Below are 17,140 nucleotides of genomic sequence, written 5' to 3'. Positions count from 1 at the left end.
AAAACCAAACCAAATTAGCTGTATAAGACAAACCTCCAGTTTATAAAACAACTGATGGCATTTGAATATTTTAATCTGCTTTACTAGCAGTGCAATCAGACAAAACAGTAAAGCATTGAAACACCATTTTACATTAACATTACAAAATACAGCAATTTTTTTCTCTATGTATTTACATAAGCAAACATGTAGGTATTCAAAATAGAATGCATCTCACCATCTGGCAATAATTACATAAGTACAGTGCATGATTGGCTGGATGGGATAGATACATAGGAATTTTTACCCTGAAGTGTAAAAAGGATGCACACCAGCTTAGGAGATACGTGGTGAGATTCATGTCTTTGGACATTTTTCAGATGCAGTCTTAACAGTAATAAAATCTCAATCTACTTGAAAAAATTGATGCTGAAAAGTTTTTTCAGATGAAGTGGTTTTTTTGGATGCAGATATGACAGACTGACTCAGCATGCACTTCCTGTGAAGTAGGGGAAGGCCCTAACCTCTGAACCAGTCTGTATAAATGTCTTCTCTTTTTTTTTTTTTCAACCTGAATAATTACAAAAAATTCCATTCCAGTCTGATACATAATGAAAACACGGTTTTTGGAAGATAGAAATGTTGCTCTGAAGCCGGTCATATTAAACTATGGTGTTCATTCCAGGCGTGGGCCAAGTGCTGTAAATCCCAGTTTAAAACAGCTGAACTTTGTCACCTGTCTGCAGTATAATGAGACCATTAATTGCTGTCTACTGATGAACAACCTCTAGCAGATTTGGCATGGTAGCTAGAACAAATTCATTTCCTGACTCTCTCATCCTCACTAAGGCAAACTGCACAAAAATCTATTAATATTTTGATGCAGGATGGCAGAATCAGGCCTTTCTAAGTTATCAAAAATGTCCATAAAGAGCTGGAAATATTGGTCTTTATCTGCTGTGCATTCCTGGCCTTGAGAGGCTTCATAGACAAAAGCTGCTGATCACTCAATAAAACCATTTGAGTGCTCCAGAATCAAAATGTCAGGCATCAGTTTTCCCTGTTTCTAAGCAAAAACTAAGTGTTATTTTATCTCCAGCTGTCAATTAATGAAATGCTGTCAAGTCTCTTATGTCCAAAACATAGGTTTTATTTTAGTAAGCTGGGAAAAAAAAATACTGTTCAGAGTCATCTTGTAATAAAACTTCAAGCAAGTAATTGAAACCCTCTGTGATTGTAGTGAAACATTCCCTGTCAGTATTTGCAACCTGAGCAATTTAACATTGTGAACGAGGAACAGAAGGTGAAATGAAAGAGAAACAGAGGGCTGATCTGCTCTGCCACGTGGGCAAAATGCAGACTGTAAGTGGAGAGCATAAGCACTGGATGTGAAATGTTCAGTAACAGTTTATCAGCTGCGAGCTGGTGAAGAAGACTGTGCAGAGCAGCAACTGGACCCTCAGGAGATTTGGGAGGAACTGAGCTCTGGAGATGTGCAGGGAGCCATATACATCACACAGGATGCAAGTGGGCTCTGCTCCCTGGCACAAATGGGCAATAAGGCCCAAGCTGTCTGTCCCACCTACTTCTTTCTTTTGCAAGGCCAGAGAAACTTGCAGAGAAACTTGTCAGGCAAAAATGGCAAAAAATGTGGCAATTCTCTCCACTGGTGGAAGCCTCTGTTTCTTTTCCCCTCACATGTAGGTTTAGAGACCTTCAGTCCCCTGTCAATATTCATCACATGAAGGCAATCTGGTTTGGTGGCAGATCTAGAGCCTCAGATCTCTTCTCACAAAACACCTTTGCTTTTATTACTGTCTGCTTATTCCCTGAGATACCTGTTTTCAAGAGCAAATCCTCAAAACCATCACCCCAGTTGTGTAGTGGAGACATCTGGCCTGTGGGATACAAGATGAGCATTGTCCTTAGTTCAAAGTACCAGATTCAGGGTCAATATCAAACTTCACAGGAAACAGTGGAAAGTCACTGCTTCCACCTACTACTATGGTAGTCCTCATGCTCAGCTGCATTTAGCATAATCCCCTTGGAATCCATTCTTTGCCGGTGTGACACCCCTCACACAATGCTGTGTAGGAGCGGGATGTGTGCATAGGGAGGTAGGAGCAGCGAGTTCATTTTTGCTTCTGCTGAAGCTGTTCAGTTTGACTGTGGTGATCAAATGTACCCAGAGACAGAGAGACCATATAAAGCACCAGGTGAGCACAGCATTTATCCCACTTGATTTATCAGTTCATCCTAAATGACCAGTTTTGGGGGGAAAACCATGAATGTCTGCGAGGTGATAGACGACATGCATGGCATCATCACTGTGAGTGGGGCTACAGCATGACACTTTGTCCCAGACATGAAGGCTGAGGTCTGTGGGGTGTCAGTGTCATCATGTGCATGCAGAGCTTCTGTGTGACCAGTGCACAGTGTCTCCTACCTATTCCATGTCAGAGGAAAGGGCTCATGAAACTAGCAGATTAAGTTATACAGTATTTATGACAAAAAATCAGTTTCTTAGAAATCAGTCAAATACCAAGCCAACTTTTAAGTCCTTGTATCAGTATCTTAAGCTAAAGGCCTTCTTCTTCTGAAGGCTCCCACTTGGTAGACTGGAATAAGGTTCAGTTTCTCTCTGTCTCTCTCCTTCTTTGACTTAGTGGAAATTCAATTGTTCTGTTAAAACTGAACAACTTCAATAGAAGGACGGGTGAAGGCATTGGAGTTTTGCTTCTGGATGGGCAGTGTTTTTCTCTAGAGAAACTGGAATACATCCTGGTTCTGATGAGATTATGGCTGCAAAATTCATGGAATGAAACAAATTATTGGATTTAAGCTTTGCATATGAATGCAGCATTTATATTTCTCCTCTTCAGCAAAGACCCACTGGCCTCAGTGATATTGGCTATGATGCCTGAAAGAAAAGAGTTTCATGACTAGGCATGTCTGGCAAGCAGTGTTTTATGTTCTTTATGCAATGTAATCTATCCTTGGATCTATGCAGATGAAATGCAGTCTTGCTTACAGGTCCTGTTATTTTTCAAGTGAGCCCCATTTGCCCATACATATTTCATTAAGGCTGAGTCCTAGTAGTGCAGTCTTCTGACCATTCCTGAGCAATCTGCCTTAACAGCAATACAGTGAAACAACGGAAAACAATTTTTAGTAACTATTGTTTTCCAATAATTCTGGCTTTACAAGCCCAAAATGAAAACCAGAACATTCTTCATAATGGCCTTTTTTAACCAAAGAGAAATTATGAGAGAGGATCTGCTTCAATCTTTTACTGAAGGCTTTACTCATGCAAAGCTTCCTCTGACATAATTTAAATCAGACTTTTTTGGAATTGAACAGAGAGTCATGAATCTGGAAGTGGTGCTGAAATTATTTAGCAATGTTGTGCCTGGTTTTCCGCTGTTCTCTCACTTCACCTCCCTGTCTTCACTAGTGGGAGGAGCAGGGAATTAAGACTAATAATTTTGAAAACATTACTTTCAATTTTTAAGATGAACATGTGAAATTTTTGAATGAAAATAAACTACAAGTCCTGAAATAAAGATTACAAGTGGTGGTGGAAACAGAGGATTATTCAAGTATAATTCACCTTTAAAGATTGCTTATTTGAAATACAGAACAAATGGCAGAAAAGCCCAGGGGCATTTCGGGATGGTTACTGAGAAAGAAAAAAATAGCATTAAAACAGTTAACAAAATGTCCATATAATTAATCTATAGCGATTTGAATAGATTTTGTTTAATACTTTAGGATTTATTTTAAATATATATTAGCAAATGGACCATCATTTTATTTAAAATTCCATAAAGTGCTCATTCAGTTAATGATAACAAAACTCAGTTGTAGCAAGACAAACTAGCTGGAGCCTACTCTGCAAGAACATCAAAGGACAGCTTAGCTTTCATTTGCAAAGAGAAGAGAAATGCGTAGGTTTCTTCACAGCCCATATTATAATACAAGAAATTGCATTTTTTTCTTTAAGAAATATATCCTTTAGAATATTAAAAAAATAAGTTTAATAAAGCCTGTGCTTTAAACAGCCAAAGTATGGAGAAAAATTGCACATTTGATACCCTTTCAACCCTGCTTTTCATTCACAGGATAATGTGAGGAGTATATGATGTTGTTGGAAGGTCTCTTGAACACAGCTGATTTTCCTAAGCTATCAGAGCTTCTCACAGCGAGTGAAATTTTCAGTGCACAGAAAGTGGTTGTCATGGCAGCTGCTGACCATCACACACCACTAACCTTTTCATTCCCTGGGCCGATACTTCCCTTGGAGGTACCATCTAAATGATGTGTTCCTATCGTGACTGTTGAGTAATCCTTAGCCATCATTTTCGCCTCTTTTTTCAAACTCTTCATTTGTGCTAGCTGGAGCTGTCTGGAGTCATATGCAAGTGCTGGGATAGTGTTCACTAAGATCAGCTGGAAAGGTTTCTTCTCCTCCTTGTAGCGACACTGGATGTAGCGAGAGAAAGCTGAGCGGTAGGTTTTGTTGAACAACGTATATACGAGTGGGTTGACAGCTGAAGAAAGGTAGCCAATCCAAACAAATATGTTAAGAAGTCCTCCAATGACCTCTTCTTTGCATGACTCCTTGCAAATAACAGCCATCACATTGGTGATGAAAAACGGGCACCACATCACAACAAACAGAAAGAAGACAATGCCAAGGACCTTGGAAGCCTTCTGCTCATTGCTGATGGATTGCATGGTTCTCCTTCCTGAAGTCCCCGTGTCTCTGTTCAAGGAGCGCTGGAAGAGTTTCTCTGAGGACAGGGAACTCTGAGGGAGGAAGCTGAATGAAGCAAACTTGGTCTTAGGGCCAATGTCATTCACACATAGCATAGCTTCCTTCTGCAGTGACTTGATAGTTAAAAAATAAGTGACTACCATGATGGTTAGAGGGATGAAGAATGCCACAAAAGAGCCTACTAGAACAAAATTTTCATCTGCGAGTAAGCAGATGTCTTTCTTAAAAATATCTTTCTTAAATACTTTGGAGTCATCTTGTAGTCCAAAGACAGGTATAGGCATGGAGATACCTGAAGGTGGATGAGAGAAAGAAGAGATTAAAAACAATAATGAAAAACACTTCCAGCCTCCAAGAAAAAAACAAACATCCATCTGTGTTCTGCCTATGACTAAGGTGATCATAGCTGTACACACTACATCAGCCACAGGTAGAACACATTTGTTTCCTTCCAACTGTCCTATGAACACCCAGAAGCCAGAAAAGCATATTTTTGGATCTTGGGCCCCTTGTAATGATCTCTACATTTGCTCCTTGGTCCCTGACACCTTGGCAAAGGATTTTATGAACTATGACCAAGATTTCTTTTTTGGAGTGGCATAAGAGTGATCGTGGACTGTTTTTCATTGGAGGATTAAAAGTGTTCTGGGTTCTAAATAGGCTGGGAAATACTGATTTTAGAAGGAAAGATAATTTTTTGTCATAGATCTAAGAGTAGTCTTTCATTGTGTCTTTCTCTTTTCTTGATGTAATCTCCATATAGTCAACACAAGCTAAATGTGTTGACTATAAACAAAACCCAACTTCCCATGTGGCAATGACCTGATGGAAAATGGGAACAAATTAAGCACTGAGAGACACTGATATGAGGCAGCCTGAGATGTAGTTTATCCTGCAGGACTGCAGAAGTCCTTTCACTGTATTTTCAGCTGCTAGAGGTTGCCTTCTCTGTGCATAGCCATTCAAAATTTGTCTTCCCCTGGAGCATGCATCCTTGGCTTGTCATGAATGGCAAGACAAGGTGACAAAGTCCATTCTCCTTGAGCTGCTATCTATTTCAAGCCTACTCAGCCATTTCCTCAGGAATTTCTGCAAATGCTGCTAGTCTGGATAAAATCAAACAGCTGCTGTTTCTTTGGTTGTTGGTTTTGGGTTTTTTTCAGCATGTGTCACTTGTCCTACAAATGGATACTGTCTCTCCGAGAGAGGCAGTGTTCAGACAATGAAAGAGATGACATGCTGCTAAGATAGCAGAAGTGGAGTGAAGTTGGGGTTGATAATGCAGCCCTGTTTGGATAAAAGCGGTGAGGAGTCTGACTCCTGTGAGCTCCTGGGAAACTTCAGTCCCCTTTGCATTTTGGAACAGAAATTCCAGTTGCTCTGTTTGGCTTATGGGACATAAAAACATTGACTAGAGAAGAATTTCTTATGATATGAGGATACTTTATTCAGTGGATGCCCAGGAGTGTCCCTACTGGTTCACAGACGTGTCCTAAAACATCTACATTTCAATGGTACCTTCCTCTATCCCTCTTTCTTTCCCTTCTTCCCACTCTACTGCTTAAACTGGGACTCCTTTAAAAGCATAGCCTGTCTCTTCATTTCACACATATCTGGTGCCCAGCATAACAGCTCCAGTCCTAGAGGAAGGCTGTGGAGTACAGGCTCAATACCAAACAATAATATTAGATTATTATTCTGTTCGAGTGCTTAATTATTTTTGTTCTTCTGGGGCTTCTACAAAGATCTTTTTTTTCTAGGAACACTGTAGCTTATTTTGTCTTTGCAACTTTGAACTGAGTCATGGCATTGCCTCAGGCCACTTTAGAAAAGTGTTGCTCTTATCTGCCCAGGGCAGAAGCTGGTGGAGAGCCTGTGGTATTACCCTTTCTGTTTCTCCTGCACAAGCTCTAAATGCTTGAACTTGGGCTAGGAGAAGCCAGCGAGTGAGATGCAAACCCATGCAGTGTGTGGCAGCTCCTGAGCTGAGCTGACAGAAACCTCCAATGTTTTTAGCTACTGGCTAAAAAGGTCTGAGTCCATCTCACTAAAAACACGGAGGAAGAGATCACCATCAGAAGTCAGACTGTCCAGCCATGGCTGAGTAATCTGGAGTGCTGAAAACTCCAGGGAAATGAGGAATGCTTTGAAGTCAGTTTTCTTTTTTTGGATGAGTTGAAGGGGTGCAGAAGGCATCCAGCACCCCCCAGCATCATACTCCAGCTGCACGAAGACACAGCATTAGTCAGAGCAATACCACAAGTTTCCCGTCTGCTTCTGCCCTGTGCTGATAACAGCGAGGCTGTTTTTTCATTTAATTCAAAGACCTAGTGTGAGCTGCAGAGATAAAATAAACAATGGTATTGACAGAGTAAAAAGATGCTTTTCATTACTACCTTATGGTTCAGCTGCATGAGGAGGCATGGGAGCAGAGGCAGCAGCACTAGAAAGAGGAAAATTTTAGCATAATTTGCACCCTTTTTCAAGTAAACGGCCAAGGTCTGTTACAACTTCTCACCTGAAACAAGAGGAGCAATTCCCCAAATGCTTTGTTTTGTTCTTAGCAGCTTCTGGAGACTGGCGTCTAAATCCAGATTTCTGACTTTAAAAAATGGAAATGGGCTTAAGCGTGTAACAGAAGTTCCTGCATTTCTTTGTCATTCCTTTAATAAGCACAAAAGTGCTATACCAACAGAGCTGTAGCAGGCACTGCTAGTCACGTAAGTTCTTCTGAGTGGCCATTCAAGGCATCTTTCCCCTGCAGCCACAGGGAAGTGGGCTGTATACAGTTTGAAAACAGCAGAGATACCACACTTTGGTGGCAAAGAACACTGACAGCTATAAATTGCTTTTTGCATAACTCCAGTTCAGTTGATGCAGGGCATCCCCCAAATGCTATTGTGGCATTTCTGCATGGAAAAAGTTAATGTCCAGCCCAATTTTCTCTTTTTGTATCTCTACAGGGACTAAACGTGCTGTTTCTTTCCTGAAAGGAACAAGGATTGTCCCCCCTCGACAGCTAGCTTCTGCAGCATAAATACGGCAAATTCCATGAGAACACAGGGACCAAATTCAAAGGCAGTCATATTTAAACTGTCAGTAAATGAGCTTCCATGTGCAACTCACATCCACTATTTTGATGGGATTTTTAGGAATCATCACATATGGCCAAGAATATCACCCACATGTCACGTTTGGTCAAGATCAAGTTTGTCCTGTAACCCATAAAAAAAAGTCCTGGTCTAAAGTTGCACTAGCATTATTGCAACTGACCGAATTAATTCTTTAAACATTGAATATGAATGATTTTTTTCACCTGGATGATTCATATGTATATTCTCTCTAATTTACCTGTCCTTGCTTTCCAGCTCCCTGCTCTTGGTGACTGGATGTTTAAGAAGACACAGATGGTGCCTATGCATTCCAAAGTCATAAGAAGAAAATCAGCTTCACGAGAAAGGATCATGCAGAGCTGCCAGGTAGGGACAAACAGGTGTTTGGGAAGTGAAGCATGTACCAACAGTAGATCTGGAGGAAACAATCTGGAAGGGCTGTAACAGAACAGCTATTCCACACCCTGCCCATTCCATGCTCCCACTAGCTCAAGGTCAGTCTGGAAAAAATCTTGGTATACCCTGAGAGCTTTTTTATGGTTTATCTCCCTTGGCTTTCAAAAGAACTAAACTGAGGCACAAGGAAGAATTCAGCACAGAATAGGAGCACTTAATCCATTTAAGCACTGAAGGTACATTAGCCACTCAATTTCCAGTTGACATTCCCATTTAGAACATTTTCCCTTGTGAACAAGCCCTAAATATTATGTTCCTCTGGTCCAAGGTGGTTTATTAATATGGTTTGATTTATACACACATGCCTGTTTCAAACTGTGGATTTTAATAAACCGCACAACAGATCCCAAACAATAAAGATGAGTAATAAATTCTGCATTAAACCTCAAGAATTTTGGCACAGTTTCAGAATGACAAAAGGCTCTTGAAAACACCAAAGGTTAAGAAGTAAAGCAATGGCATCCTTTTTGTTTTCTCAAAAAGCCTGGTGAAATTGACAGAGGTTGATATAGTGGTACACATTGCTGGCTTCAGAAGTATACAACAGCTATAAAACCACTTTAACTGGACAGGTAAACTGGGTGTGCAGCTGCCTTGAGCTGCTGAGACTATCAATAAATAAAAGCCATAATTTACAATGTGTGTGTGGGTGGCACACTTGAGTTACTTGGGGTGAAGACAAGGAAGGGGAAGTAAATTGATAAGGTCAAGGTTCTTTCAGTGAAGTCTCCTTTAAGCAGAAACTGTCGTTCATGTGCTTTCACCTCGCATATATCCATTTCAATTTTGTTTAACACAAATGAGCTTTCTGTGCCTTAATAAATGTCCAAGGGTTAGGAACTACCTTTTAGAAATGTCATTACAGTTTCTCAGAAACTTTGGCACCTTTGTTCACCTTCTCATGAAAAACAAAAAACTCTTCCCGTCTCAGGTTTTAGCAGTCACATTGATTTAGACATACCAGGTCATGGGCCAGCTCACAGGCTACTGCACAAAGATGTGCTGTGACTCTGGGGACCTCTGAAAGGATTGCTGCTTGAGAAGGCCAGTGTCTCCTTCAAGCAGCTAATGTGGCCATATTGTCTAATTTCTTTAGAAAAGCCCATGCTGGTATCTGGTGCCTATTTGTACTCAGAAAATATCCTCTCTTGGTACATCTACACATCCAAACAGCAAAGAGATGTCCATGTATAACTCACCTGCTACATCCCAAGGCATGCAATGCATACTCTCAGTATCATGTTGTACAAAAATCTCCTTGTTGCACACTGCTATCACATTATTTTCAAATTTTTTTACTTAATTAATCACACAAAAGGTTATTTATTCCTTTGGGCTATCAAGGTGCCCATGGTATGGATGTTTGTTTGCTCAAGGAACACAAGCCACAGTGAGCCATTTGTAGCAGGGGGACCATGGACCATGTCCTCTGAGTTTCAAGAATGACAATGTGTCTGGATCTTATATGAGGAGCTGGAGTTTAGTGACAGTTACTTCCACTTTGACATCTGCAGAGCAGCTGCTCAGTTTGGCTTCATGTCTCTGCTTGGCTTTTGACACTCACCATTATGGTTGTTACATCACTACCTTTCATTTTTTTGCCATTACATCATTCTTTCTCCAGACCTGCAAACACTTAGCTGCTCTCTGCATGCACCTGAAAATGTTATTCTCCCACTGACTCCTTTCCAGTCATGACAAGCCCTTTGCTGTGATAATTTTGTTGCTGCCAGAGTAGTGCCAGCCATATTTCCAATGCATGAAGGTTGCTGATGGGTGGCAGTGCAGAAGCAGAAATTTCCACCAGGGAAAAGAGAATGTTGAAAACCTCTGTATGGATTGGGAATCATCATCTGAGGCTGCATCTAGTTAGCATGAATGTTAAAAAGCTTCCACCTTCCCTAGTCAGTGTGAGTGTCCCCAAAGTCTTGGGCTAGAATTTCTCCTCACATGTGAGACCAGCACAGAATTCTTCCCTGGTGGTAGGTACATGTGCCGGCAGAGGCAGAAGCGGATCAGGAGCTTTCTCTCACAAATCCCCACATAATATTTGTTTTCAGATGGATTTCCTCAAGAGCTAAGTGAGTCACAGTGCTGGAGAAGCATCGTCTCCTTTCTGCATCCCAAGAGGCTGCACTCACAGGAATGGAATCAGAGCGGGTCCAGGCGTTTTCCTTATAACTGCTGATAGACCAAATTTAGTTTTTTATTCAAGGGCATGCATGGAGCTGGTTTTCTGTATCTTTCCCTTGGAACACTTTATTTGATCACACATGTTCTATTTAATACAAGAGAAAGGAAAACAAATTTAACACCACATAGAGGGGGTGCCAGGTAACAGTTGGATTATTCTATTAATTTTGAAATGGCTTTGTTCTTGATAGCTCAGAAAATCTCTAAGGAAACATATTATTTAGCCTAGCAGGAGATACATTCAATTATTGTTATGTGAGAAGAATATGGTGAATGATAATTTATACCATAAATTATCTATTTCACTTTAGAAAAACAGAATCAGAGAAGTCTGTGTTTCCTAATATGTTTCTCATTTATGTCCATGGTCCCAAAGCCTATTTCTTAACAAGAACAGAGATATGTGTCTCCAAATTAATTTGTAGAACTGTGATAATAAAAATAACTATTAACAGGATTAGAGGAGAATTACAGGGAGGACAGTGCAGGAAATCAAGGACAGGTGCCCCTTTTTGACCCAGTTGTTTAGAAACCCTGGCCTTCAGAGCGAGCTGAGTTATGAGAGAGGAAGCCACTGATGGAGTTGCCTTCTGCTTTGATATAATCCTCAAAATGTGCACACAGCCCTATTTCCTAAAGGCACCAAGAATCCAAGAGCAGGAAACAGTTTCTTTGCTTTTGGCTTTAAGTGCTTTTCCTGCCTATGCACTCCTCAAGTTCTCTTTGTTAGTTATGCTGCAGGACATGTTTACACTCTGGTTCCTCTAATTTTCTAGTTGTATTTTCAGGCCTTCTGAATATTTGAGGAAGATGCAAATACTCTATTTTGCTATGCTATACTTTTGCATAGCAGTTTCCAGTGGAGCCTATTCCCCAGTAGTCTTTGCTTTTCAACTAGTGACATTATTTTTTATTTGGACAGAGGCTTCTTCAAAGGTGCTTTTTGGCTTCTCACAGAGATCTCCAATTGAGAGAAGTTGCTATCTCTCAGTGTCTAAGTTGGTTACCCAGTCATAAAAAGGCATATAGAAGTCTACACTTATCAAACAGCTAGAAATAAAGAAAGGTGAGGAAGCAACTTGCCTGGGGGAGGCTGGCTGGGTGGAACCCAAGTCCAAGGTGGACAGCAGATACAATTCTGCTGCCATTTGGGAGCTGGAAAGGAGCTGGGTTTGATATGCTCCTCCAGGGGACATAGGCTAATGATAACTGTATAACCCTTTCATCCGTGGTGATTAGAAGTGATGAAAAGTGACTGGCCTTACAATAAAGAGCTTAGTATTTGATCTGAAAATTTGCAAGGGGTTCCACAGGTCTCCAGCCTATCTCTGCACAGAGGGACAAGACTCTCCTCCTTCTATTTAAGGCTGCTGCTTCTGTGGCTCAGCAAAATGCAGCAGAGCAGGTCAAATACCCTTTTCCTTTCTGTGTACTCAATTAATGTTGTTTATAATGCACTGGTGTTTTTAAGCTCCTGGTAACAATGGTTTAATTTCTACTCAAAAGAAGTTACAAATTTATGGTTGGCACTGGCCTAGGAAAATATGTTAATTTGCAAAGGAAAAGAGCCTTGTGTAGGATCAATTCCAGCCACCTGTGATGCCTCCTCTGTTTAGCATACAACCTTTCTGTATTCCATGTCACATGGCCTTGCAGTGTTCACTGTTCAGGCCCCTAGGAGAGCAGATTTGGGTATAATAGTGCTTTGAGAAGAAGGAAATACCATACATTTTTAACAGGATCTTCCTAAATCGCATGTTATCAGTTTGTCTTTTTAGCTACGAAGCTCCTAAAGGATCCTCAGGGCTAATTTATTATGTGCTATACTTGCTACATGCACAGTAATGCTTAAAAAATACTTATAGCAGCAATAAGCTAGAAATTATGGAAAGATCTTAGATATTCCACTACCATAAGCAAATAATGTGATGCCTCCTAGAGCAGTCTAAATGATAAGGTCCCCTAATATCCCAGTTTTTATATCTCTGTCTTTTAATTATTACGTGGTGTGATTTGTTGAATGCTGATAATTTACTTAACTCTGCCCTAATCTTCCACTGAACTGAACAGAGATTTCTGTTAGTATCTCTGGGACTCCTTCAGCAGTGCTACTTGGCCTCATTATGTAGTTTAAAAGGAGACTGAATGTAGCTATCAGATAAATGTTAATTTTTTCTTTTTATTTGCAATAATTTCACACTGCATCTGAAGGGCAGAGATAACAAAAGCTGTATTTCTTTTGGATTTTCTAGACCTCAGACCATGTCCCAGTTGTTTTGCCATGCTTCCTTTTGTGGTTGCTTGCAGAAGCTGCTCAATAAGCAAATTATCAGCTTCTTACTAGTTATACAAGGAGACTGCAGCAGTGGCTGGACAGTTATTGGGATAGATGTTCTGATGCCATGGATAATTTGGAAGCAAAAACAGAATGAGAAGCAGCTTAGAGACCTGCACAGGTCTGAAGATGATGAGTCAGGATCCTGTGCTTCTACTGTTCACCTTGCAGCTAATGCCCTTCACCCTGACTGGCTCTGTTAGACCAGTCAATGCCCTGGTCACATTTACCCATATTTCCCATCTGCTGGTGTCTATGTGGCTGCTACAACGGGATCCCTAGGTTTATCTTTCTGTTAAATGTCACGAAGCACCTTGAAAATGAAAAATAAATATATGGACTGTCCTTGCAAAAGAAATGCAGGAGTGACCTCCTCATGTTCTGCACTAGTATGCAAGGCAGGGTTGGATTTAACTGGGGAACTTTCAATCTAAAACTTCTGAGTACTTCTGTGCTTGTCAGAGGAAATTTACACTGCTCACTCAGTGTGCCTGGGACCTAAAATCACAGTTTTTCTCTCAGGATACTCACAGTTCAGCTCAGTCTATGATCCTGGCAATAGTGGTCAATCTGACATTTCAGAACTCAGATCAAATACAAAAAGTCGTAACAAGGGCTATGTTCTGCCTAAAGGGAATAAGTCTTCCCAATGGGTGTGATTTCTATCCAACATATAGGCAGGATTGAATACTGTGAAATACACAGATCCCGATTTTGATCAGGCAGAAAAGAAAGCTTTTATGACAATGCTACAGCCTGCTTTCAGGACATCACAGGAGCTCAACAAGCTATTTTCCATCAATGACCCTGGAGGACATCATAGGCAAAATCACCTGACAGGTGTTTCTAAATTATTCTCAGGTAATTAGGAATCTGTTCTTGCAGTTCTGACAAAACCCTTGACTTTTATTAGCTGGGCTTCTGCTTAGAAGAGATGCCAATGGCACAGGCCAGGTAATGTGTGGGGAAAGTTAATTGCAGCCTGGGTATTCAATAGTTTGCAATGTTCCTGCTGGTAAGGATAAACATAAGGCTTTAATTTTAAAGAATTCGGTGATAGATGAACCTTTCATAACATCATAAAACACAGCATCTGACTTAAGTCAAATATAATAAATAAAGGAACTTGTGATATTGTTCTGTATAATTTTAAAATGAATGAAATTTTCTCTTTTATTTACATTTTCTTTTATGCAATACAATGCTACTTAAGCAGCACCATTTTTAATTTAGAAGGTGATTAAATGTAGTCACAGTGTACAGACAACAGAATTTATGAATCCCAGCATAATTCCTCGTACACTTCTTTTGTTCTCATTTGTGTTGCATGTGGCATTTTCTATGAAGAAATCCAGCTCCTCCGACTAGAGATGCTGCCTTTTTTCTTAAAATATTCAATTTACTCTGATGTACCCTACAAAGAGAGACTGGCTGATTATAAGTCATATTGGCACCCACCAACAGTTACTTATTCATTCAAAAAACCTTCATAATAGGACAGGCCTGGTCCAAATGAACTTTATGCTACTTTGCTGGTAGCTTCAAGAGGAAGAAGAACATGGTCCTTTATCGTCTTCCAAACAAAGACAAGTGTTTTTTTTAAAATAAGACAACTAATTTTTTCATCAGCACCTTGACTAAACAGGTTCTTTTCTATTAAAAATACAGCTCTACTGTTTATAACTTGCCTTTAAAAATAAAACCAAACTCAAAAGAAATACCACACAATAATGTCATGACACCTCTCATTTCTTTTTTCAGCTGAAAAGGAGATTGCTTCTTGCAAAAAGAGTGCTCACAAAATAAGTGCGTGCCTTTTTCATAGGCAAAACCCTTCATCTCATCCTGATGTAACTACCCTAAGAACATGGTAAATATATACATAATAATGATTCTTTCTTTGATAACACATATTTGCAGGTATAATGTATTCTCTCCCATCCAGATGAATGCTGGGTTGCTCAGTGTCTTTGGTTTGCAAATGCATCCCTATGGACACATGTCTGTGTCTCATTTCTTTATGTCTGTGTTCCCAAATCTGGAGAATTTTGAAAGTAGCTCCATCATTAACATTCTTTTAAGCACTTTTTCCCATAAAGTATAATGTTAGTAACACCTCCTTGTCAGATGAACAAACATATACAATTTCAAAATGCAAGGTTTTTAAACCTTCACAGTTATAGGAGGGAAATACATGTGGTAAGCTGATGGTCTGATGGATGTGTTCACTCTTCTGGGAAGAACAAATCAATTAAAGGGTTATGTTAAAGGGGAAATATGGGGAAAATTTACATCAAAGTAAATAGGATATTTATGTCTTTCTCAGAGCCATCTTAAGTAATGCCTCATGACCAGAAAACATGTGCTAGTCAACTCAGAAATGTGCATTACACACTGCATATTCCTTTTCCATGGAACCAACATAACCTTCCCCTAGATAACCTGTACATGAAAAGCTTGTTCTCATTAGTTGTCACTGCTGTAGGAGTGATTAGTATGGCAATGAAGCGTCATACATTGTGTCTCCATGAAAAAAATTCAGTGAAGATTCTATTTCTGAGATGTTTCTGAAGATCTAATTATTAATGAAATTTCATGCCAACATCCTTCATTGTAATTGATGCAAATTTCTCTATATGTTGTGCGACAATTTTTTACAACTTCGTTTTATTTTTATGGCATCCTGCATCCACAATTGGTGAAGCTCCTAGGGTTGCTCAAACACAAAACCTACAATGTTTGTCTCTGAGATCCTGCAGCTGGAGTGAGCAAACAGTATGTTCACTCTCTGAGAGAAGGTTTAATGAGTATAATAAAAATAAAAGAAATGTTCTCTAGGGAAATGATTATTAAAACCTTCTAAGAGTGCTAAGTCAAAAGTCAAAGTCTTCAAGAAGAAATGGAAGCAGAGTGAATGACTAAATGGGTCAGTGGGTAGTGTAGTAGATATTTTAAGTTTAGCTCCTGCACTTCCAAATTTAGGTGCTGAGCTTTGAATCTATATTGCCAGAGTACAGTTCCGTGTGTAATTATTTGCAATTTTGTATATTTTGGCAGTATATTCCATGTTTTAACAAATGATCTCTTCCTATGCCAAAGCATAGGAAGTAAATTAGACTTGATTGAAATGGCATATTACATCACCTGGAAGAAATGAATGTGTAGAGGATTCAGGACAGGGATCAGCCTGCAGTTTATTAGCTGTTTGTGCCTTCTGAAAACTGTAAAAGAGTTTTCAAATGAAAGCTATCCTTGACAGAAAGAAGACTGAGCCTAAGGACCCCAAAGCTGTCAGCAAAACACAATTCAGAGGCACCAGTGGTTGAACTCTCCCAATCCCTGCTGCTTGCCTGGCCCTTCATATGCTGTAAGGCAGTAAGAAGTCATGCAGAGAAATTGCAGGCTGCCTGTGAAGGAGGTGTAAGCCTCTGTGTCAGCATAAAATGTCACACTGCCAAATTAGCTGGGGGCTCAGTTGCACTGGGCTTGATTTGTACCTGGAGCTAACTTCACCCTGCACTTTGGAGAACGTTGCTTCGCATGCTACAGTATTTCTCGTTTTCGAAGCCTCAAAAGGAATGGCAAAATTTTAGAGTTATGTGGTGGGAAGTATTTTACCAGCTTCATCCAGATCCATGTTGGGGGGATTTTTCTGCATAAAAAGTACTGAATAAATCTAAGCTTTTAGTGACTGGGGAGTGCAGAGACTGCCTGAAGGCAGTGATCAGATGTGTAGGCTGAGTGAGAAATGGTAAGAGAAATCTCAGCTTAGAGTGCTTGAGCTTCATCAGACTTCACATTACTTAGACCATTAACAGAGGAATAGAGAGAAATAAGAACTGAGAAATGTTATATATAAGGACTTAACATTCATGCCTGTGATTCTTTTATGTTACCCTTTCAATGAGGGAATGACGCACTGTTGGCCTCTTGCAGAGCAATGCATTTGGTAGGCCCATTTAGAACTCAAAGGTATTTGGCATGTATTTTTAAGTATAGGCTCTATTTACAATTCTATAGATTCCAGTTCTATTCAAAATTCTACTTCTTTTCCAGCAGGGGGAAATCCTTTGGCTTTTTACACCTGTTCTCAATAATGACCTCTGTGCTTTAAAACAAACGGAATAATTTTGAGGGTTTAATGAGCTTTTGCCTTCAACAGCTACAAATAATCTAATTATCTAGCCACTGTGCATACTGGATGATTTAAGAATTAAAGACACAATTAGAATCTGTTACAGTAATTAGAATCTCTTTTAAACCAATTGCCTGTGGCATTACATGGTC

General features: G+C 39.9%; 1 protein-coding gene across 2 annotated transcripts in view; it reads right to left on the bottom strand.

The window, feature by feature from the left end:
• Window positions 1-3,767: 3,767 nt before the first annotated feature.
• The window catches only part of HTR2A (5-hydroxytryptamine receptor 2A), a 22,895-nt gene continuing 9,522 nt past the window's right edge, over window positions 3,768-17,140 (bottom strand). For both annotated transcript variants that reach the window (XM_088159680.1, XM_014868809.2), the window contains exon 4: window positions 3,768-5,048. In XM_088159680.1, coding sequence (XP_088015806.1) covers window positions 4,234-5,048 — 815 coding nt within the window. In that variant the 3' untranslated portion in view covers window positions 3,768-4,233. The remainder of the gene's footprint in view (window positions 5,049-17,140) is intronic.

This window comes from Sturnus vulgaris, chromosome 2 (genome assembly GCF_052056855.1).
Source record: "Sturnus vulgaris isolate bStuVul1 chromosome 2, bStuVul1.hap1, whole genome shotgun sequence".
Taxonomy (NCBI): Eukaryota; Metazoa; Chordata; class Aves; order Passeriformes; family Sturnidae; genus Sturnus; species Sturnus vulgaris.
This window is presented reverse-complemented; position numbering and strand designations above follow the sequence as displayed.